Source organism: Oncorhynchus mykiss, chromosome 13, assembly GCF_057628025.1.
Source record: "Oncorhynchus mykiss isolate SJ-2025 chromosome 13, ASM5762802v1, whole genome shotgun sequence".
In the NCBI taxonomy this organism is placed as follows: domain Eukaryota; kingdom Metazoa; phylum Chordata; class Actinopteri; order Salmoniformes; family Salmonidae; genus Oncorhynchus; species Oncorhynchus mykiss.
In genome coordinates this window covers 35945179-35969551 of record NC_143034.1, presented here as the reverse complement: position 1 = coordinate 35969551, position 24373 = coordinate 35945179, and the positions used below count along the sequence as shown (strand labels likewise).

General features: G+C 41.5%; 1 protein-coding gene across 1 annotated transcript; it reads right to left on the bottom strand.

Moving 5' to 3' along the window:
* Window positions 1-4917: 4917 nt before the first annotated feature.
* On the bottom strand, window positions 4918-21225 carry LOC118938434 (uncharacterized). The gene is made up of 2 exons (XM_036942374.2): window positions 19160-21225; window positions 4918-8841 (listed from the first exon to the last, which is right to left on the bottom strand). Exons 1-2 carry the CDS (start codon window positions 19476-19478, stop codon window positions 7043-7045), a joined length of 2118 nt encoding a protein of 705 aa, XP_036798269.2. The 5' UTR covers window positions 19479-21225; the 3' UTR covers window positions 4918-7042.
* Window positions 21226-24373: the final 3148 nt, after the last annotated feature.

Genomic DNA, 24373 nt, shown 5'->3' with positions numbered 1-24373 from the left:
AACGCTGTTGAGGAGGGAAAACTTTTTTTCTTCTTCATTGAATTATATTATAAATCAGTTAAATAAGCGTTTTTTTCCTCTCCATTAAATAAGAATATTATATCAACACGTACAAAGAGCAACAAGTGTTATTTCATTAGTTCCATATTTTATGAGATTTTAAAACAAACTCTACATCAACTCCACATCTATATTTCTGATTCAGTCAGTCAAATAACTAGATTTCAAAATAAGCCCCTAGTTATTGATACCCTTGATAAAGATGAGCAAAAATTACTGTATGAAATAAATAAATCAACTTTACCCACTACCAGAATATGTTAACCCAAAACCTGGTTACCTAAATCAAATCAAATCCAATTTTATTTGTCACATACACATGGTTAGCAGATGTTAATGCGAGTGCAGCGAAATGCTTGTGCTTCTAGTTCCGACAATGCAGTAATAACCAACAAGTAATCTAGCTAACAATTCCAAAACTACTACCTTATACACACAAGTGTAAAGTGATAAAGAATATGTACATAAAGATATATGAATGAGTGATGGTACAGAACAGCATAGGCAAGATGCAGTAGATGGTATCGAGTACAGTATATACATATGAGATGAGAATGTAAACAAAGTGGCATAGTTTAAAGTGGCTAGTGATACATGTATTACATAAAGATGCAGTAGATGATATAGAGTACAGTATATATATAAAAATATGAGATGAATAATGTAGGGTATGTAAACATTATATTAAGTAGCATTGTTTAAAGTGGCTAGTGATATATTTTACATCAATTCCCATTATTAAAGTGGCTGGAGTTGAGTCAGTGTGTTGGCAGCAGCCACTCAATGTTAGTGGTGGCTGTTTAACAGTCTGATGGCCTTGAGATAGAAGCTGTTTTTCAGTCTCTCGGTCCCAGCTTTGATGCACCTGTACTGACCTCGCCTTCTGGATGATAGCGGGGTGAACAGGCAGTGGCTCGGGTGGTTATTGTCCTTGATGATCTTTATGGCCTTCCTGTGACATCGGGTGGTGTAGGTGTCCTGGAGGGCAGGTAGTTTGCCCCCGGTGATGCGTTGTGCAGACCTCACTACCCTCTGGAGAGCCTTACAGTTGTGGGCGGAGCAGTTGCCGCACCAGGCGGTGATATAGCCTAACAGGATGCTCTTGATTATGGGTGGGTGTTTCTATAGTGACCAGTGAGCTGAGTTAAGGCGGCCTAGCAAAGACTTATAGATCACCTGGAGCCAGTGGGTTTGGAGACGAATATGTAACGAAACGGCCCCTGGCAGACCACCCAGACCTGACCCAGCAAGATGCGTCAGTTTTGTCAATTTATTTATTGTGTTTTGTTTGAAACACTCCTGTCAATGTTGAGTAAGGACACACACCCAATTACACATATAGAAGTAGGACTAGTCTACCTGGCCTGAGCGCAAATGTAGGTCTATAAATGGCCTTCCTGTGACATCGGGTGGTGTAGGTGTCCTGGAGGGCAGGTAATTTGCCCCCGGTGATGCGTTGTGCAGACCTCGCTACCCTCTGGAGAGCCTTACGGTTGTGGGCGGAGCAGTTGCCGTACCAGGCGGTGATACAGCCCGACAGAATGCTCTCGATTGTGCATCTGTAGAAGTTTGTGAGTGCTTTTGGTGACATGCCAAATTTCTTCAGCCTCCTGAGGTTGAAGAGGCGCTGCTGCGCCTTCTTCACGATGCTGTCTGTGTGGGTGGACCAATTCAGTTTCTCTGTGATGTGTACGCCGAGTAACTTAAAACTTACTACCCTCTCCATTACTGTTCCATCAATGTGGATAGGGGGGTGTTCCCTCTGCTGTTTCCTGAAGTCCACAATCATCTCCTTAGTTTTGTTGACGTTGAGTGTGAGGTTATTTTCCTGACACCACACTCCGAGGGCCATCACCACCTCCCTGTAGGCCGTATCGTCATTGTTGGTAATCAAGCCTACCACTGTCAGGTCCGCAAACCTGATGATTGAGTTGGAGGCGTGCTAGGAGGCTGAAACTTGGCCATAAGTGGATCTTCCAGCAAGACACATCCACAAAGAGATGGTTAATTGGGCACAAAATCAACATTTTCAATGGCCATCTCAGTCTTCGGACTTGAACTCCAATGAAAACCTGTGGTTTGAATGGAACAGGGCAGTCCATAAGCGCAGACTAAATAAATCAAAGACCTGGAGAGATTCTGTATGGAGGAATGGTCTAAGATCCCACCCAATGTGTTCTCTAATCTCATAAAACATTTTAGTGTCATTATCTTTTTCAATTGTATCAGTATAAAATAATATAATTTCCCTTTTATTGTTGGTGTAACAATACATCATGTAGATGTACATAATGAACAGACTAGGTCTATACTGCTCCTACATGGTGTAACAATACATCATGTAGATGTATATAATGAACAGACTAGGTCTCTACTGCTCCTAAATTTGTATGTATTATTATGTGTTATTTATTTCACCTTTATTTAACCAGGTAGGCAGTTTAGAACAAGTTCTCATTCACAACTGTGACCTGGCCAAGATAAAGCAAAGCAGTTCGATAATAACAACAACACAGAGTTACACATGAACAAACATTCAGTCAACAACACAATAGAAGATATGTGAAACACGATCATTCCACTATTAATGCAGATATTATGGACATTTTATTTAAAACAAGTAATTCAATTATGATTGTAGCTCCTTTAATTCAGACCCAAAATGTATTTGCTATAATGTGTGCCATTACCCGGCTATTAAAATGGACAGGCGACTATGAGACTCAGCCTTGAATTTAAATTTTATGGAATGTTAACTTTGATTGTCTTCAATGAAAATGATAGACCTTTCAAACATGGAATGCAACGTTGTATGAAACATTATTGTCAAGTGACTTGATGTCTACGATACCAAAGACATTGATAGTTGGGAGTGTCAAGTGTGTTGATATAACGGTAATAATGTCAAAATCACACTTTTAACAAACATCAGAATTGGTAAAAAAAAAAAAAAGGTTATACCCGAGTAGTGCTACGGTTGAAGCTACTGCATCGAAGGGCTTGAGGAATCACTACAGACCCGGGTTTGATCCCGGGCTGTACCACAACCTGCTGAGATCGGGAGTCCCATAGGACAGCACACTATAGGCCAAGCGTTGCCCAGGTTAGGGGAGGGTTTGGCCGGGAGGGGGGCTTTTACTACTCTAGCGACTCCTTGTGGCGCCTGCAGGCTGACCTCGGTCGAAAGGTGAACAGTGTTTCCTCCAACATATTGGTGCATCTGGCTTCCGGGTTAAGCGAGCAGCTGTTAAGAAGCGCGGTTTGGCTGGTCATGTTTCAGAGGACGCATGACTCGACCTTCGAATCCTGAGCCCTTTGGGGAGTTGCAGCAATGAGACAATATTATTATTTTTATTTTACCTTTATTTATACAGGTTTTTCTCATTGAGATAACATCTCTTTTCCAAGAGAGACCTGGTCCAATAGCAGCAGGGGAAACAACGTTTCAGACAAAACAACTTACATACACTAACACAACATTAAACAAAGCTATAAAAATGTTACCTTAAAAACACAAAAGTGTTGACTAAAAACAGCTGTCCTAAAAACAATTACACTCTTCAATGATATATACATCGATCAAGTGTTTATGCTCCACCAACGAAACTAGATCATCACATTTTTAAATGTTCAGGAGAGGATTCCAGGACCACGGAGCTGAGTAACTAAAACAATTTCTACCATGACCTGTTCTAATTTTTGGTACTGTTAGAAGCAAATGAGAAGGGGACCGTAATTTATATTTATTTACCGACCTGACTAAAAAAGAACAGAGATGAAATGGCATTTTACCCAATATGGCCTTAAAAATCAGTGTATACCAGTGTTTAAGCCTACGCAAGGTTAATGACGAACAGCCAACAGCACTGTAGACATCACAATATCGAAAATGTGGAGAAAAAACAGGGGTAAAATTATTTAAAAAATGCCGAAATTGGTTGTTACCCACCATTTGCAACAACATCACTGAGCACCATCACTATCTTTCCTTCATGGATCTCCTGCATGTTTACATACTCATTACTCATCTCATATGTATATATGTATTCTATCCTATTCTACTGTATCTTAGTCTATGCATTACTCATCTCATATGTAAATACTGTATTCTATCCTATTCTACTGTATCTTAGTCTCTGTATTACTCATCTCATATGTATATATGTATTCTATCCTATTCTACTGTATCTTAGTCTCTGTATTACTCATCTCATATGTATATACCGTATTCTATCCTATTCTACTGTGTCTGTCTATGCCGCTCTGACATCGCTCGTCCATATATTTATATATTCTTATTCCTTTACTTAGATTTGTGTGTATTAGGTATTTGTTGTGAAATTGTTAGATATTACTGCACTGTTGGAGCTATGAACACAAGCATTTAGTTAGATATTACTGCACTGTTGGAGCTAGGAACACAAGCATTTAGTTAGAAACATCCCATCTCTTTACATTACTTATGCATTTCAGTGGCCTGTCTGTGTCCAGACTATGTCAAAGGCAAATCCTGGGAGATCTGAACCTAATGCAGCTTGGAGTGATCAGATGACAGAAGTCACATTTAGGTGCCAGGTGTAACTGAGACCATAGATGCTCCATATCCATTACTTTGAGTGTTTTATATAATATGACTAAATGTGTTTTTGTGTTGCAGGGGCAGTCAAGAAATGGAAAAGCAAGGCCACAGAACATGACATAAGCAGAGCTGTGGGAGACCACCTCAAGCCCCTGGTAGAGCCAGGGGTGGTGTTTACCACACCACCACACCTTCAGTAGCCTGGGAAGGTGGGATTGATACTGATTTTCATACTAAGAGGGACCAAGAGTCTGTTGATTAGTCAGTCAATGGGTTAATTTGTTTTTCAATATGTTCAAATCAAATCAAGCTTTATTTATACAGCACATTTCAGACATGGATGCAACACAATGGCTTCACAGGAAAAAACTATGAAAATAAACAGAAATATTGAGGATAAAAAAATTAAAAAACTGAAAGACGAATGAGCTTTGCAAAGGAAATGCCATTGATTAAAATATTAACAATATGATGCTACATCCACCCAAAACATAACTTGTTTTTTAGGAGGGGCTCTGAAAGACACTACGGTGACATCGATTAAAAATTGACTGGTAACAACTGGGACCTAAAAGACACCCACCATGAGACCCACTAAATCTACCCAAGAAGAGGCAAACAAAAGAAAAACCCACACCAAACTTAAAGACGGGAAGCAAACCAAAAAGGTGTTGACTCTCCACATCTATCAAGACAACTGGAGCCCTGGGCCAGACACTTTTAAATAGAACCTGGACCAACTCAGGTGAAACACCTTCCCACTAACGAGATGGACAGGTGTAACACATACTGACTAACGAGGTGACACCAATCGGTTCTTCCAACATGCTAACAAGCTACACGGGCAAAAGTCCAACCTCAAAACATAAATTGAAAAACAAAAGCCTGTAACACCTTCCCCCTTAAGACAACAAATATATCCTAGATTTTTGTTGGATAAATTTGCTCACCACCAACAGAAAACAATTTACATTTCACATTATAATCAACTACAATGATTCACCTTTACCAATTTAAACATGGTATCTACTGTCAACAATTAAAAATAGGTGGAAAAAAACTATTGTTTTCCCACTAGCTTCTAGAACTCTCGTCTTCCTAAAACTCACTAGCTTCTAGAATTCTCATCCCCTTGGAACGAGCCCAAACAAAACTCATCCCCAATACAAAAAAACGTGCAGTCAAAATAAATTGTGATCCATGGCAACGCACTGGCTAAACGCAAAACACAAATATTTTTGACTGCCCACCTTTGAGACAATCAGCATCCAAGTTGTCCTTACCACGGACATGTCTGATTTCAAGAGGAAACTCCTGCAATATCCGTAGTCACTTTCCACCTCACCGCAGAGCTTCTCTCTCTTTTCAGGGTTCACTAGATAGGCATGTTGTTGGATCGGGGCCCAGTCCCCAATGCCATGCTCTAGTACATTTGAGTTGGCACATCTGAGAATTAACCCTGATATTCTAAAAGTGGGTCAATATAATTGTACCAAAAATGGTCAGTTGGTTACATAATTATGATTACTAAATGTTACATGAAATGTAAATATGAAATATTTAGTTGCATAGTCTTATTTTCAATGACATTTTATTAGGTGGGATAGCCCCAATGTCAAAACACAGTTTTAACATGTCCAAATCAATAACCAATATGCAGAAACAGTTAGGGATCAATTGAAAACCTAAACATAAAATGTGCTATTTACACAAACATCTGCCACAATAATCATATTACTTGTAATTTTTAAAACAAGCACCTTATAAACTGCACAAGCACCAGAAACGCTGTTGTTTTGACAAGTAGCAATAAATCACTGATATCGATAAAGGGGGAAATCAGGTTGTACTGACACAACAAAAAAAAAACATGGAAATGGGAGATATCTTTTACCTCACTGGTTAGAGGACAACCTGCAGAAGACAGTCAGCTACATTTTGGAGTGATGCATTTCAATTTAGGGGTCGCTAAACAAAGGAACACAACACTTATTTGTCATCACTCATCGATATCATGTTGAAATCAATTGTGCCGAGAGGAGGGAGATGAGGTTGCACGTCCTGTTAAAACTAACAGCTCAAAAACCACACGGAATCTGGAAGTAATGGTTAGAGGAACATTTGTAGAAAACAGCTCGCCACATTTTGAAGGGTTGCATTTTGATTCAAGTGGGTCACCAACATGGTAAGTGTAACACAGCTATTTTTGTGTTAGTCACTTTTTTGTTAAATCACATAAATAGTACACTTTCAAGAGCCTGGATTTTTCCTAAGGCTGAAATCAATTAAATGGGGCAAACGTTTAGGGTTCTATATTGTGAAATTCCTTAAAATACTCCTACTACAATGTTAAAAACATTCTACTATATGACATTAATTAATTGATATCATGAAAAAACTCCTTCATGTATGTATTTTCTGATGTTTGATCAGAGATCTTTTATCAGAGTATTTCTTGTCACACTGATCACAGCTATGAGATTTTACTCCTGTGTGCGTTCTCTGGTGTAGAGTCAGCGAGCCAGATGTAGTAAAACTCTTCCCACATTGAGCACAGCCATAAGGTTTCTCTCCTGTGTGTGTTCTCTGGTGTGATACCAGATGGCAAGATTGACCAAAACTCTTCCCACATTGACCACAGCTATAAGGTTTCTCTCCTGTGTGTGTTCTCTGGTGTGATACCAGATGGCAAGATTGACCAAAAGTCTTCTCACATTTATCACAGCTATAAGATTTCTCTCCTGTGTGTATTCTCTGGTGTTGAGTCAAAGTTTTAGATAGAGCAAAACTCTTCCCACATTGACCACAGGTGTAAGGTTTCTCTCCTGTGTGTGTTCTCTGGTGTACAGTCAGATTGCCAGATGTAGTAAAACTCTTCCCACATTGATCACAGCTATAAGGTTTCTCTCCTGTGTGTGTTCTCTGGTGTACAGTCAGAGAGCCAGATGTAGTACATTTCTTCCCACATTGATCACAGCTATAAGGATTCTCTCCTGTGTGTGTTCTCTGGTGTACAGTCAGAGAGCCAGATGTAGTACATTTCTTCCCACATTGATCACAGCTATAAGGATTCTCTCCTGTGTGTGTTCTCTGGTGTACAGTCAGAGAGCCAGATGTTGTACATTTCTTCCCACATTGACCACATCTATATGATTTCTCTCCTGTGTGTAATCTCTGGTGTTGAGTCAGAGTTCTCGAAGCAGCAAAACTCTTCCCACATTGATCACAGCTGTAAGGTTTCTCTCCTGTGTGTGTTCTCTGGTGCACTGTCAGCTCTCCAGATTGACCAAAACTCTTCCCACATTGATCACAGCTATAAGGTTTCTCTCCTGTGTGTGTTCTCTGGTGTACAGTCAGATGGCCAGATGTTGAACATCTCTTCCCACATTGATCACAGCTATAAGGTTTCTCGCCTGTGTGTATTCTCTGGTGTACAGTCAGATGACCAGATGTTGAACATCTCTTCCCACATTGACCACAGCTAAACGGTTTCTCTCCTGTGTGGGTTCTCTGGTGTTGAGTCAGAGTTCTAGATGCAGCAAAACTCTTCCCACATTGATCACAGCTATAAGGTTTTTCTCCTGTGTGTATTCTCTGGTGCACTGTCAACTCTCCAGATCGAAGAAAACTCATCCCACATTGACCACAACTATAAGATTTCTCTCCTGTGTGTGTCTTCTGGTGTTGAGTCAGATGGCAAGATTGACCAAAACTCTTCCCACATTGACCACAGCTATAAGGTTTTTCTCCTGTGTGTGTCTTTTGGTGTTGAGTCAGATAGCAAGATCTACCAAAACTCTTCCCACATTGACCACAGCTATAAGGTTTCTCTCCTGTGTGTGTGCTCTGGTGCAGCGTCAGAGAGCCAGATGTTGAAAAACTCTTCCCACATTGACCACAGCTATAAGGTTTCTCTCCTGTGTGTGTTCTCTGGTGCACTGTCAGATGGCCAGATTGACCAAAACTCTTCCCACATTGAACACAGCAAAAAGGTTTCTCTCCTGTGTGTGTTCTCTGATGAATTTTTATGCCTGATGAGGTGAATCTCTTCCCGCAGTCAGAGCAGTAGTGAGTTCTCTTCCCTGTGGATCTCTGCAGGTGTTTATTGAGGTGTTCTGATCTGGAGAGACTCTTCTCTGCCTGTTCAGCATCATGAGGTTGTTGAGGCTCCCCAGAGGATCCACGATAGTGAAGTATCTCTCCTGTGTAAACAACAAAGTCAGACAGATGATTAAAGGCCCACAACAGCAGAAGTCCACTGTAACAGGTGATGCCAACAGCGTAGCCATGATGTTGTACAGCAATTGACGTCTGTAATGACTGTTAAAGTTATTTGACAATTGTCTTAAAATGAGCAACAATAATCATATTTTGTCTTGTTTTCACATTAGTAGTAACATCGATGATTGTAGGCTAGAAATAAGTTATTCATGTTGTAGAAACTCTAAGCAGTGTGCCTGACGACTTTTGGTCTCCAATATAGGCCCCTTTCTGTGTTTCCTAAAATTACGGCACGAGGTCGATGCACATGCAATTTGGTTGTAGAAACTCCTCCCTGCTAATGAGGAAACCGATAGTTATGGATGTACTATATCTGATTAGAGCAAAAATGGTGAGCAAAGATTTTAGTTTCTCACAATGTATTCTGAATGTGAATGGGGGAAAACTCAGGGAAGTAACCTCCATTTCCAGGAAGCTTACAAGTGCATTTCACACTACTTTGGATTATAATTGTAAGGCTCGCTTGAATGTCCTGCTTAATATAATGTTTGCTACCGTATTAAGAACCACGTTAATAACAGTATCCAATTGGGTGTTGTCAATAAAGTTATGATTTTTTAAATGTATATTTAATTAAATTTAGTTTTCACCGTTACTTAACCATGTAGGCCAGTTGAGAACAAGTTCTCATTTACAACTGCAACCTGGCCAAGATAAATCAAAGTAGTGCGACAAAAAAACAGAGTTACACGTGGGATAAACAAACGTACAGTCAATAACAAAATAGAAAAGTCTATATACAGTGTGTGCAAATGGAGTAAGGAGGCACGGCAATAAATAGGCCATAGTAGCGAAGTAATTACAAATTTGGAAATGAACACTGGAGTGATAGATGTGCAGATGATGATGTGCAAGTAGAAATACTGGTGTGCAAAAGAGAAAAAAGTCACAAAAAAATGGGGATGAGGTAGCTAGTTGGATGGGCTATTTACAGATGGGCTGTGTACAGCTGCAGCGAGCGGTAAGCTGCTCAGATAGCTGATGCTTAAAGTTAGTGAGGGAGATATAAGTCTCCAACTTCAGCGATTTTTGCAATTTGTTCCAGCCATTGGCAGCAGAGAACTGTAAGGAAAGAAGGCCAAAGAAAATACCTGCTGGAGCGCGTGATATGGGTGGGTGTTGCTATGGTGACCAGTGAGCTGAGTTAAGGCAGAGCTTTACATAGCAAAGACATATAGATTATCTGGAGCCAGTGGGTTTGGTGACGAATATGTAGCGAGGGCCAGCCGACAAGAGTATACAGGTCGCAGTGGTGGGTGGTATATGAGCTTTTGGTAAAAAAACGGATGGCACTGTGATAGACTGCATCCAGTTTCCTGTAGAGTTGGAGGCTATTTTGTAAATGATATCACAGAAGTCAAGAATCGGTAGGATAGTCAGTTTTACGAGGGTATGTTTGGCAGCGTGAGTGAAGGAGGCTTTGTTGCGAAATAGGAAGCCGATTCTAGAATTAATTTTGGATTGGAGATGCTTAATATGAGTCTGGAAGGAGAGTTTACAGTCTATCCAGACACCTAGGTATTTGTAGTTGTGCACGTATTCTAAGTCAGAACCGTCCAGAGTAGTGATGCTAGTCGGGCGGGCGGGTGCGGGCAGCCATCGGTTGAAGAGCATGCATTTAGTTTTACTAGCGTTTAAGAGCAGTTGGAGGCCACAGAAGGAGTGTTGTATGGCATTGAAGCTCATTTGGGGGTTTGTTAACACTGTCCAAAGAAGGGCCAGATGTATACAGAAAAGCAAGAGCGACATCGTTGATATATACAGAAAAGAGACGGCCCGAGAATTGAACCCTGTGGTACCCCCATAGAGACTCCCAGAGGTCCGGACAACAGGCCAGGTTGATGAAGACGGCTGCACAGTACTGTCTTTTATCGATGGCGGTTATATCGTTTAGTACCTTGAGTGTGGATGAGGTGCACCCGTGACCAGCTCGGAAACCAGATTGCACAGCGGAGAAGGTACGGTGGGATTCGAAATGGTCAGTGATCTGTTTGTTAACTTCTCTAGGGTAGGGGGCAGCATTCAGAATTGTGGATGAAAAGCATGCCCAAATTAAACTGCCAGCTACCCAGAAGATAAGATATGCATTTTATTAGTGGATTTGGATATAAAACACTCTGAAGTTTCTAAAACTGTTTGCATCATGTCTGTGAGTATAACAGAACTTATTTAGCAGGCGAAACTCCGAGGACAAACCATCCAGATTTTTAAGGGACATGCTTGCAGTTCCTTCCGCTTCCACTGATGTCAACAGTCTCAACAACGCGCCAAATAAATTGACATTTTGGATATATAATGACGGAATTAATCGAACAAAAGGACCATTTGTGATATTTATGGGACATATTGGAGTGCCAACAACAGAAGCTTGTCAAAGTCATGAATTATATTTTTATTTCTGCGTTTTGTGTCGCGCCTGCAGGGTTGAATATGCTTATCTCTCTTTGTTTACAATGGTACTATCCTCAGATAATAGCATCGTATGCTTTCGCCGAAAAGCCTATTTGAATTCTGACATGTTGGCTGGATTCACAACCAGTGTAGCTTTAATTTGGTATCTTTCATATGTGATTTAATGAAAGTTTCATTTTATAGTAATTTTCAAAGTAATTAATTTTGCGATCTGCATTTTCTCAGGCTTTTTGCCAAGTGAGACAGTAGCGTCCCGCCTAAACTCAGAGTTTTGGATATAAATTACAGAACAAAACATACATGTATTCTGTAATATGAAGTCCTATGAGTGTCATCTGATGAAGGTCATCAAAGGTTAGTGATTAATTTTCTCTCTATTTCTGCTTTTTGTTACTGCTCTCTTTGGCAGGAAAAATGGCTGTCTTTTTCTGTGACTTGGCTCATACCTAACATAATCGTTTGGTGTGCTTTCGTCTTTTTGAAATCGGACACTTTGGCTGGATTTACAACAAGTGTATCTTTAAAATGGCGTAAAATACTTGTTTAAATTATGGGATTTCTGTTGTTTGAATTTGGCACCCTGCAGTTTCACTGGCTGTTGATGAGGTGGGACGCTACCATCCCACATACCCTAGAGAAGTTAACTTGGCTTTCGAAGACTTTAGAAAGGCTGGACAGAATGGATATAGGTCTAAAACAGTTTGGGTCTTGAGTGTCACCCCCTTTGAAGAGTGGGATGACTGCAGAAGCTTTCCAATCTTTAGGAATCTCGGACGATATGAAAGAGCGGTTGAACAGACTAGTAATAGGGGTTGCAACAATGGCGGCGGATAACTTTAGTCCAGACTGACTAGCCCAGCTGATTTGTACGGCTCCAGGTTTTGCAGCTCTTTCAGAACATCAGCTATCTGGATTTGGGTGAAGGAGAAGCTGGGGAGGCTTGGTTAACTAGCTGCGGGGGGTGTGGCATAATCAACCGTACAGAAATGCTTAATGAAATTCTCGATTATTGTGGAATTATCGGTGGTGACATAGTTTCCTAGCCTCAGTGCAGTGGGCAGCTGGGAGGAGGTGCTCTTATTCTCCATGGACTTTAGTGTCCCAAAACTTTTTGGAGTTAGAGCTACAGGACGCACATTTCTGTTTGAAAAAGCTAGCCTTTGCTTTCCTAACGGACTGTGTGTATTGGTTCCTGACTTCTCTGAAAAGTTGCATATTGCGGGGACAATTCGACACTAGTGCAGTACGCCACAGGATGTATTTGTGCTGGTCAAGGACAGTCACGTCTGGAGTGAACCAATGGCTATATCTGTTCTTAGTTCTACATTTTTTGAAAGGGGCATGCTTATTTAAGTTGGTGAGGAAATTACTTTTAAAAGAACAACCAGGCATCCTCTACTGACGGGATGAGGTCAATATCCTTCCAGGATACCCGGACCAGGTCGATTAGAAAGGCCTGCTCGCAGAAGTGTTTTAGGGAGCGTTTAACAGTGATGAGGGGTGGTTGTTTGACCGCGAACCCATAACGGATGTAGACAATGAGGCAGTGATCGCCGAGATCCTGATTGAAAACAGCATAGGTGTATTTGGAGGGCAAGTTGGTCAGGATATCTATGAGGGTGCCCATGTTTACAGATTTAGGGTTGTACCTGGTGGGTTCCTTGATAATATTTATGAGATTGATGGCATCTATTCACATATGGTGTCCAGGCCACAGCTGGGAGCTGAGGGGGGTTAGTAACAGGCGGAAACAGTGCAAGACTTATTTCTGGAGAGATACATTTTTAAAATTAGAACCTAAAACTGTTTGGGCATAGACCTGGAAAGTATGACAGAACTATGCAGACCATCTCTGCAGTAGATTGCAACTCCTCCCCCTTTGGCAGTTTTATCTTGATGGAAAATGTTGTAGTTAGGGATGGACATTTCAGAATTTTTGGTGGCCTTCCAAAGCCAGGATTCAGACACGGCAAGGACATCAAGGTTGCTAAAGCAGTGAGTAAAACAAACTTAGGGAGGAGGCTTCTGATGTTAACATGCATGAAACCAAGGCTTTTACAGTTACAAATGTCAACAAATGAGAGTGCCTGGGGATACACAGGGCCTGGGTTAACCTCTACATCACCCGAGGAACAGAGGAGTAGGATGAGGGTACGGCTAAAGACTATCAGAACTGGTTGTCTAGTGCGTTGTGAACAGAGAATAAAAGGAGCAGATTTATTGACGTGGTAGGATAAATTCAAGGCATAATGTACAGACATGGGTATGGTAGGGTGCAGGTACAGTGGAGGTAAACCTAGGCACTGAGTGACGATAAGAGAGGTTGCATCTCTGGAGGCACTAGTTATGATCCCACATGTGTGGGAGGTGGGACAAAAGAGCTCTCTGAGGCATGTTGAGTGGGACTAGGGGCTCCGCAGTAAAATATAACAATGATAACTACCCTAAACAATATACAACGTATATTTACATTGGAGAGAGATGTAAAGTGAGGTACAAAGCAATCACAGGTGTTGATTGGGAGAGCAAGCTAAGACAACAACAGGTAAAATGGCGATGAATGGGCAGAGAGGGTCAGTTAACTACACACAGGGCCTGAGTTCGAGGCTGGGGCCACCAGATAAACAAAATAAACAAAATGGAGTACTGTGATTAATGAACAGTCCAGCAGGCATCAGCTATGTAGCCAAGTGATCATAGGGTCCAGTGAACAGGAATATGAAACAGGGAAGCCCTTAGGTAGTCTTTACTACGCTAGCCGGGAGATGCGCCTGGCTCGAGGCTAACTGGTGCTAGCGTCAGGACCAGGGCATCACCGACGTCCGGCAAAGGCCGGTTTAGGGCACATCGGACAGAATTATGTCGGCAGACCAGACGTGATGGATCGGCGGGGTTCCGTGTCGACAAATGGTCCAGGCCACTGGCAAAAGAGGTATTGTAGCTGGAGTCATTTTGTTTGCTAGCCGGGAGATGCACCTGACTCGAGGCTAACTGGTGCTAGCTTCGGGACAAGGGCGTTAGCCACTATAGCCACTCCGGTGCAAAGGTCCAGAGCTTACAGCAGGAATCCGGTGATGTAGTCATCTTAGTGAAGAGTCCGGGAGGCATGAGCTGTGTAGCTGAGTGATCATAGGGTCCAGTGAGCAGGCCGGGAGATGGGCCTGGCTCAAGGCTAGCTTCGGGGCTGGTCCACTCGGTAGCAGCTAGCTAGCTGTGATTATCCGGTGTAATGGTCCAGAGCTTACGTCAGGAATACAGTGATGTAGTGGAGAAAAACAGTCCGACATGTTCAGGGTTGATATTGCACTGTGCAGACTAGAGGTCGACCGATTAAATGGGAATGGACGATTAATTTGGGCCGATTTAAAGTTTTCATAACAATCGGCGATCGGCATTTTTGGACACAGATTGTGGCCGATTACATTGCACTCCACGAGGAGACTGCGTGGCAGGCTGACTACCTGTTATGCGAATGCAGCAAGGAGCCAAGGTAAAGCTGCTAGCTAGCATTAAACTTATCTTATAAAAAACAATCAATCTTAACAATCACTAGTTAACTACACATGGTTGATGATATTACTAGTTCATCTAGCTTGTCCTGCGTTGCATATAATCGATGCGGTGCCTGGTAATTTATCATTGAATCACAGCCTACTTTTCAAACGGTTGATGATTTAACAAAAGCATTTTGCGAAAAAAGCAGTGTCATTGTGTAACAGTATAACTTTAGACCGTCCCCTCGCCCATACCTGGGCGCGAACCAGGGACCCTCTGCACACATCAACAACAGTCACCCACGAAGCATCGTTACCCATCGCTCCACAAAAGCCGCGGCCCTTGCAGAGCAAGGGGAACCACTACTTCAAGGTCTCAGAGCAAGTGACGTCACCGATTGAAACACTATTTAGCGCGCCCCACCGCTAACTAAGCTAGCTGTTTCACATCCATTACACTTGCATCAATGTGTACCTAACCATAAACATCAACGCCTTTCTTAAAATCAATACACAAGTATATATTTTTAAACCTGCATATTTAGTTAATATTGCCTGCTAACATGAATTTATTTTAACTAGGGAAATTGTGTCACTTCTCTTGCATTCTGTGCAACAGAGTCAGGGTATATGCAACAGTTTGGGCCGCCTGGCTCGTTGCGAATTAATTTGCCAGAATTGTACATAATTATGACATAACATTGAAGGTTTTGCAATGTAACAACAATATTTAGACTTATGGATGCCACTCGTTAGATAAAATACTGAACGGTTCCGTATTTCACTGATAGAATAAAGGTTTTGTTTTCGAAATGATAGTTTCCGGACTTGACCATAATGACTTAAGGCTTGTATTTGTGTGTTTATTATATATAGTTAAGTCTATGATTTGATATAGCAGTCTGACTGGGCGGTGGTAGGAAGCAGCAGGTTCGTAATGGTCAAAGGTATATGGTTTAGAGAGAAATAGTCGACGCGTCATAATTCCTATAATAATATGCGGCTGAACTTGAAAGGGGTTCCGTCGTTATTTTACCGTTCATGTCTTCCATAGAGAATGTCTTGATCTACTTCAAATAAGGTCTGTGTTTCGTTCAGGCTTAAACCGCCTCGACGTTTTGATACCCATGTAAATCTCACTAGGATAAGGTAACGTTTGTCAACACATTTTCATCAATCCACTCTACAAATAGTTTTATCTTCGCTTATATTGATCAGTTACCTTGTCCTATGGATATCTACACAGTTATCAAATTGGCAAGGTGGTGTAAGCCTACACGAAACACAGACCTTATTTTAATTGAATCTAAAAATATCCTATGGAATAATTGAATGAAGGAACCGCTTTTCAGATTTTGCTAGAAGGTGTCATGGGAATTATGACTCGCACTTTGGTAGTCAATTCTTACCATGCCCATTATTAAAATAGGATTTCCTGCATATATAAATTACAGTTTTTGTTTTCAACATTCATCACAGGTAACTTAAACTCAATTTTTATTCAAACAGTTGAGAGTATTTGTCTCCTAAGCAGACTCTTCAGTATCGTTGTCACTTCAGAGCTGTGTGTGTGTGTGTGTGTGTGTATGTGTGTGTCTTATTTGTGATAAAGATGTAAGCATGGTGTCAGCAACAGCTAAATCAAAACATACCACCAACCTGTGGAATCACCTTAAGAACACCCACCCAGAAGCCCATAAGGAAGCAATAATGAAAAAAGCAAACGCAAATTGTTTACAATGAAAAAGTGATACAGGGACATCGCAGGCTACAATCTTACAACTTTTTAATAAACAAGCAAAATGGCAGGACAAAGACCCAAGGGCCAAGAAGATGGATGTAGCAATTATTGAGATGATTGCAACTGACAATCAGCCATTCACAGTGGTGTCTGACGTTGGTTTTCAGCGGCTGATTACTCTTGCTGAATCCCGGTACAGGATCAAAGATTAAAAATATATTTCGCACCGAAATGCTAGATAAAACACATGAAAGAGTTGTGATGAAAGTGAAGAATCTGGTGGCACCAGTGAACGCTCCACACATGGCATTCACAACTGACTGCTGGTCAGGCACTAGAGTCCCTGATGAACCTTACGGGACATTTCATTGACAATGTCTAGACAAGAAAGCAGGTTGTGCTGAATGTCAAGACTATGATTGGATCACACACAGGAAACTACATCAGAGAGATGTTTTTGACCATGTTGGAATACTGTGAAATCCACACAGAACGTGTAGTGCTGGTCCTCAGGGACAGTGGGGCAAACATGGTGAAAGGTATGAGACTGGCAGAGCTTCCAGACTTCAGCTACAGTGCACACATCCTACAGCTTGTAATCAATGATGGCCTATCCAGTCAGACAGCTGTGCTAGACATTATTGCCATGTTGAAGAGCTGTGCAACTCACTTTGACCACTCTGTACTGGCCAAACAGAGGCTGAGGGCCATTCAGAAAGAGCTTGGCCTTCCCAAACACAGCATCATCCAAGCAGTTCAAACTCGCTGGAACTCAACAGTACACATGTTGCAGAGGATGTTTGAACAGAGGCATGCACTGAATGTGTATGCAGGTGAATACGGACACATCAGCAGTTTGTCTGCTGCACAATGGGACATTGTCTCTAACCTAATTGAGACTCTGGCACCTATGGAGGAGGTGACACTGGAGATAAGCCACTCCAAATCTACAGCAGCATGAAGCATCCCCAGTGTGTCGGTGCTGAAGCTGATGCTGCAGCAGGAGGGTTCTTCTACTCAAGGCATCAAAACTTTACGGAACACCATGTTGGACAGTCTGACAAGGAGGTTCTCCAAGGCCGAGGAGACAAAGTGCCTGGTGCTGGCAACTGTCCTGGATCCACGTTACAAGAGCTATGCCTTCAGCTCAGGGACAGCACTAGAGAAAGCAAAAGAGTGGCTGAAGGAGGAGTCTGACCTACTAAGGAAACCAAATCCCAGAGGCACAGCAGAAGGGACAAGTGAAGAGGAGGAGGAAGAGGAGGAAGAAGAGGTGCAAAAAAGCAAAGAGTGCAAGTAGATCAGACACCCAGTCTGGTGGACAGCCTCTACGCTAGAATCCTTGGAAACAAAGAGGGCAGGGCTGAAGACCAGGTAGATCAGCCACCCAGTCTGGTGGACAGCCTCTACGCTAGAATCCTTGGAAACAAAGAGGGCAGGGCTGAAGACCAGGTAGATCAGCCACCCAGTCTGGTGGACAGCCTCTACGCTAGAATCCTTGGAAGCCAAGAGGGCAGGGCTGAAGTCCAGTGCAGTTTTGAAATTGAGTTTGAGCGTTACCTCACAGAGCCTGTCATTGACAGAAAGAGCGGCTTGCTTTTGGAGCGGTGGAAGCAGAATGAGGATAGACTTTAATCACTCGCTCCACTGGCAAACAAGTTTCTCTGTCCCCCACCTTCTTCGGTCCCAAGCAGAGAGAGTGTTCAGTGAGGTGGGGAACATTTATGATAAGTAGAGGAGCTGACTGACAGGGGAACATGCAGACAAGCTCTGCTTTCGGCACTACAACCTAAAACTTCTGAACTGGGAATATTGAAGACCCATGAAAGCTGCTGCTTCCTGTCAACATATGTTCTCCTGTCATTTGAGACTAAATTTATTTTATTTATGGATTATATTAAGTTAAAATAAAAGTGTTCATTGTTCATTCAGTATTGTGGCAAATGTCAATATTACACATTTTTGTGTGTATATAAATATATATAACAATAAAACATTTAAATCGTCCGATTAACCGGTATCAGCTTTTTTTTGGTCCTCCAATAATCGGTATCGGCGTTGAAAAATCACAATCGGTCGACCTCTATTAGAAACAATAACAAAGCGTACTTCATGCCCGTTTTAGCAAAAAACTGAGGGATGGGGCTGGAGAAATGCAACAATCCATGATATCAACATTATAGATTTAGCCATGTTTTGAGGATATACAGTGTTTGTTTATATTTACTGACAATCATTGCAGTAAAACAAAACGCTTATATTTTGGGTTCTGATGGGGTACGACAGTTGAACTAAGCTCATCGGGCATTTATAAGTGATTTCTTAAAGATACAATGGGTACATGTCATTCATGTATAAGTCCAAAAATGGATGTAACAACTGCTGATTGCCACTTTAAGAGTAGATCTTGGGCTAATCTAATATGAGATTTTGTCATTGGATGCATTTGATCAATTGTTAACGTTTTGTTGATAGTCCACTCTTGATGTTCTACACGTTACAGTGTAGCTTCAGCCATTCCTACAGAACAACATTAAAGTGTAGAACATCTTTACTGCATATTGGTTCAACGACTGAAGAGACGGTACTTACTGGTGTTAACTAGATCTTCAACATCCTCTTCTTCCTCCAATGTGACAGTCATCTCCTCCTCCTCCTCTCCAAAAACTGCACCCTCTTTCTCAGCCTCCTCTTCTTTTACTGTAACATCCTCCTCCTCTTTCACTCTGAACGCGTCTTCCTCTTCTTTCACTGAAACGTCTTTCTCTTCTTCTTTCACCGTAAGAGTCTCACCCTCTACTTGTTTTTGTAGTGTGACATCCTTCTCTTCCTCCTCCTCTTTCACAAGACCTTCTTTCTCCGTCCAGCAGACCTCTTCTTTATCAGGAGGAGAGTAGTTTAGTGAACTCATGGTCGGGGATGTTAGCTAGTTAGCATTAGCGACTAGCCTAGTTCTAAGCTAACTTAGCAAACCAGCTAGCTGACAAACAACGTAAATATATAATTAAATGGGCCAACAAGTACATACGACAGAAGTGTGTTTAATACACATTGACTAATGTACACTAAAACAGTGTAAAGAGAGTGAATGTTGTTGCTGTGTTTGCTAGAAAGCTACCGAGGTGTCTGACGAGCTGTTGTTCTTGAAGGAGCGTCCCGTCCACTAGATTATTCGTCACACTGGCAGCGTAGCCTGAACCTAAAAGACGCACATCGCCATCTGCTGACTGGAGTGGGCAACGCAGTTGAGGAACCAAAAGTACATTTTTCATTTATTGAATAAAAGTTTCATATTAGATTAAGTCGTTCACAGAGAAGCATGTGTTGATTTATTCGTGTTTAATGAGTGAGATTTTAAAACAAACTTTACACCCACATTTGCATTGAACCATACTTCTGACATGGATCATTTTGACCCCAGAGGCATGTCTTTTATCATTGCCAAAATGTGGTTCATTCAATTCTTCAAAATGTTCATGACTTTGTCAATCAACTTGTTCTTAATAAATCTAAATAATGGTTTAGTGTTTCTGTATCAATATAGACTTTTAACAAATTCAAATCCTTTGGAGTCATTTTGACCCCAGCCAAAAGCACATTTGATAAATAGGACGTTTATTTCAAATCAAATCAAAATCACATTATATTGGTCACATACACGTGTTTAGCAGATGTTATTGCGGGTGTAGTGAAATGCTTGTGTTTCTAGCTCCGACGGTGCAGTAATATCTAACAAGTAATATCTAACCATTTCACAACATATACACACAAATCTAAGTATTCAAATCTAGGTTTCTCTGTAGACATGATCCATTCCACCAGAGGGTGGAGGGGCACCTGTATCAGTGGTTTTGACCAGATAGACACCTGCAGACACACAGTATAGTGTCTACCATGTCCTCTCCTAAGAATGGATTTTTCTATACCACATATCACATGACTGTACAAAACTGCCAACGGTAGAAAACTCTGCCAACACTCAAATTTCTGCAGCATTGAATGTCCCCAAGAATACAGTGACCTCTATCATGCTTAATGGAAGAAGTTTATTATTATTTGTAGTCTTGCATGTCGTCTACTTTGATGCTAAATACCATTTTCAAATCCGTGAATAAAGGATCCCCATTAGTTCCTGCCAAGGCAGCAGCTACTCTTCCTGGGGTCCAGCAAAATAAAGGCAGTTATACAATATTAAAAACATTACAATACATTCACAACACACGGTGTACCCTCAGTCACCTTGTCTTAGAGAGATTTACATGGTTATTAAAACGTCACACCAGGGTGAGCCTAAACAAAACACAGCCATGTGGGAAAAATGTATGGTGGAAAAACGATGTGAACCATTTCCCTGTTTGACCTGTAGTTGTTATGAATATTATGACTCTACAGCGCCCCAAAGTGGACGTGTCAAAATATGTTACATTGATAAAGCACACTTTATTTAACCTCCACGTCAACATGGCATTGTAGATTTTAGCGGTATATAGTATGTATTTTGGATGTTTTCAGTGTATTTTTAACCCTTTCAGACAATGCGATTAATCGCAATTTAAAAAAATAGTGCACTAACATTACACAAAGTTATCTTGAGTCTGACAGCCCAAACAAAAACACACATTCTCAGTCAAAAACACAAGTAGAACACAGCCTCTCTATTCTCTCATGTTTTCAGGTCCTGGGAAAATGTCTTTCCACAATTAGAGCAGGGGTATGTCTTCTCCTCCTGTGTATTTGTATGTATTCTTTCATGCTCTTTCAGGTACCTTAACCGGGTAAATCTCTCTACACAGTGGGAGCAGTGGTACGTCTTCTTTCCTGTGTGTGTCCTCTTATGCTTGTTCAGGTTTCCTACCAGGCCAACACTCTTTCCACAATAGGAACATTGGAAAAGCTTTTCCCCTGTGTCCCCCCTCTCATGCATCTGCAGGCTCCCTAGCTGGGTAAACGCCATTCCACATTGGGAACAGTGGTAAGGCTTCTCTCCAGTGTGTATTCTCATGTGTTCTCAGGCTCCCTAACTGGGTAAACATCATTCCACATTGGGAACAGTGGTAAGGCTTCTCTCCAGTGTGTATTCTCTTAAACAGAGACCTGAATGAAACCTCCACATGATAAAATTTCCTAGTACCTTTAATCTATACTAGATCCCTCAATCACCAGTCAGTTTTCACAAGTATTATTAAACCGACTACAAAATGCATGTCTCTGTGTGGATCTTAGTCAGAGAGGCCTTCAGTCAGTATGGTCAGGAGGAGTTGAGGAGTCTGGTTGCCTTTTACAAGGAACTCTTGACTAAGGCATGATTACACCAGAGGAAGTCATGTCAGAGTACTTCCAGTACAAGAGATTTGCCCAGGGCCCATCAGCTGGCCCAATGAGACATTTTCCTTAATGTCCTGCAGTCAGGTGTGTACTAGTAGACTTACATGTTGATATAAACTCCGAAAGTGTGAGGAGATTTAGACTCAACACCATGCTATTACAAGATGAGATATTTATCCAGTCACTATCAGAGGAAGGTTATATTTAGACTCAACACCATGCTATTACAAGATGAGATATTTATCCAGTCACAAGCAGATGGGCTCAACTGAAAGGATTTCCACAGTGTGGGAAACCTTTAAAGCATGTATTACGGTGGGCTCTGGTGTATTAGAGGGGAAATAACACAGTGTGGGAACCACTATAACATGTATTATGGCTCTGGTGTATTAGAGGGGAAATAACACAGTGTGGGAACCTCTACACCATGTATTATGGCTCTGGTGTATTATTGGGAAAATGACATGCAGAAAGAAGAGAGAAGGTCTGAAGCAGTTGAAAAGACTAGAAACAGAGATGTGGTCTAGAAAGGGATTTGGACATTTCACAGATCGCACATTTCAAAACTGCCTGCAAATTCACATTTCAGATGCAGGAAATGTAGAACAAAAAGGAAGAATATGCTCTGTTTAGACCTAGAACCAGTTTAATGAGAGAGGTGAGAAGACAGGCAGGCTACTAGCAAGACAACTAGAAATGCAGAACACTTGGAACGTAACTCCAGCCATTGAGAAGGACACTAAGATGTTGACCTCATCCAAAGAGATTGACAGCGTGTTTTAATGTTATTATGAAGATGTATATACATCCTCCTGTTCAGCCCCATATATATGGACACTTCTTTGTCTGGCATAGAATTACCTAGATTATCAGATAGCCAGGTAGAGGACCTGGACTGGACTATAACAGAAGAGGAGGTTAGAGACGCCATTTTATCTATGAAAGCAGGGAAATCACCTGGTCTGGACGGCCTTCCTGTAGAATATTATAAAAGTATATTGACATTCTTGTGCCTGTGTCATGACGGATCGACAATGGAAGACTGGCTTGCCCAGCAGAGATCGCCCTCGTCCCTTGTAGAATCTGCCTGGTCGTGGTTTCATAGAACGGATACGTTGTACCCTGTCGTTCTCAGGAGATTGTCTGTCATTTCCTGTATGTTTACAGCTGCAGCTGATAACTCTACGTCTAGGATGTGTCACTTCTTCTTCAGTGAATAAGAGTTCAAAGTTCTTACCAAGTTGCCTCAACGCAGCTCGTACTATATTCTGGCTGGTGTAGTCGAAATGCATCCTTCCAGCGTGGTGATCGTCATCTCCAGGGTTGAAATTAGCCCTTTTAAACATATGTACACCTCATCAGGAACATGAGGTTGACTTCCGTCAATGGGCTTTTGTAGTGGGGCAGAGAAGGGCGTGTTTCATGGTTCTCAACCAATGTCTGTTCACTTGGGAGTGGCCACTGATTGAGCCCAGTTTACTTATTGAAAACAATTCTCTCATTTAGAAGCTAAAATTACATTTCATATTTAAACATTTAAATTGCACAACTAGTGATAACTAGAATGTATAGACTTTCCAAGCTCATACGTCACACTGATAGCATCGCCTGAAAGACGCACATCGCCATCTGTTGACTGGAGTGGTTAACGCAGGTGAAAGTATTTTATTTTGACAAAAAGTGAATTTTTACATTTCTTTCATTAAATAATAACATAATAGTCAGACATCTGCAGATTTGTAATAAGTATGAATTTAAAACCTACTTCTACATTCTACCAACCCAACAGATGTTTCTACTACAGTGAATATTAACCAATGAGGTGGGTCTTTCCACATTCTACCAACCCAACAGATGTTTCTACTACAGGGAATATTAACCAATGAGGTGGGTCTTTCCACATTCTACCAACCCAACAGATGTTTCTACTACAGTGAATATTAACCAATGAGGTGGGTCTTTCCACATTCTACCAACCCAACTGATGTTTCTACTACAGGGAATATTAACCAATGAGGTGGGTCTTTCCACATTCTACCAACCCAACAGATGTTTCTACTACAGGGAATATTAACCAATGAGGTGGGTCTTTCCACATTCTTCTATCGCAATACATGGGTATTGGGATCTGACCTTATTGATCTGTCAGTAAGCTATGTTTACATGGGTATTGGGATCTGACCTTATTGATCTGTCAGTAAGCTATGTTTGCATGGGTATTGGGATCTAACCTCATTGATCAGTCAGTGAGCTATGTTTACATGGGTATTGGGATCTGACCTCATTGATCAGTCAGTAAGCTATGTTTACATGGGTATTGGGATCTCAGCTCTAGTATAATCCAGCAAAGCAGTCCTACCAGCTAGCAGTGTAATGAACCTTGTCTGATAGCCAATCAACTGTGTCCTGAGCCTGTCGCCTGCAGTACGCGGAGAAAATTTGGTATTTTTTTTCTTGTAAAGTTACACTGGGTACATGGGC

What these genes read in the sequence shown, in the direction of transcription:
- LOC118938434 (XM_036942374.2), bottom strand. Translation starts at nt 19,478, where the DNA reads ATGAGTTCACTAAACTACTCTCCTCCTGATAAAGAAGAGGTCTGCTGG. An exon ending in TGAAGATCTAGTTAACACCA is followed by an intron (nt 8,842 to 19,159) that starts GTAAGTACCGTC and finishes TTGTTTACACAG; the next exon opens with GAGAGATACTTCACTATCGT.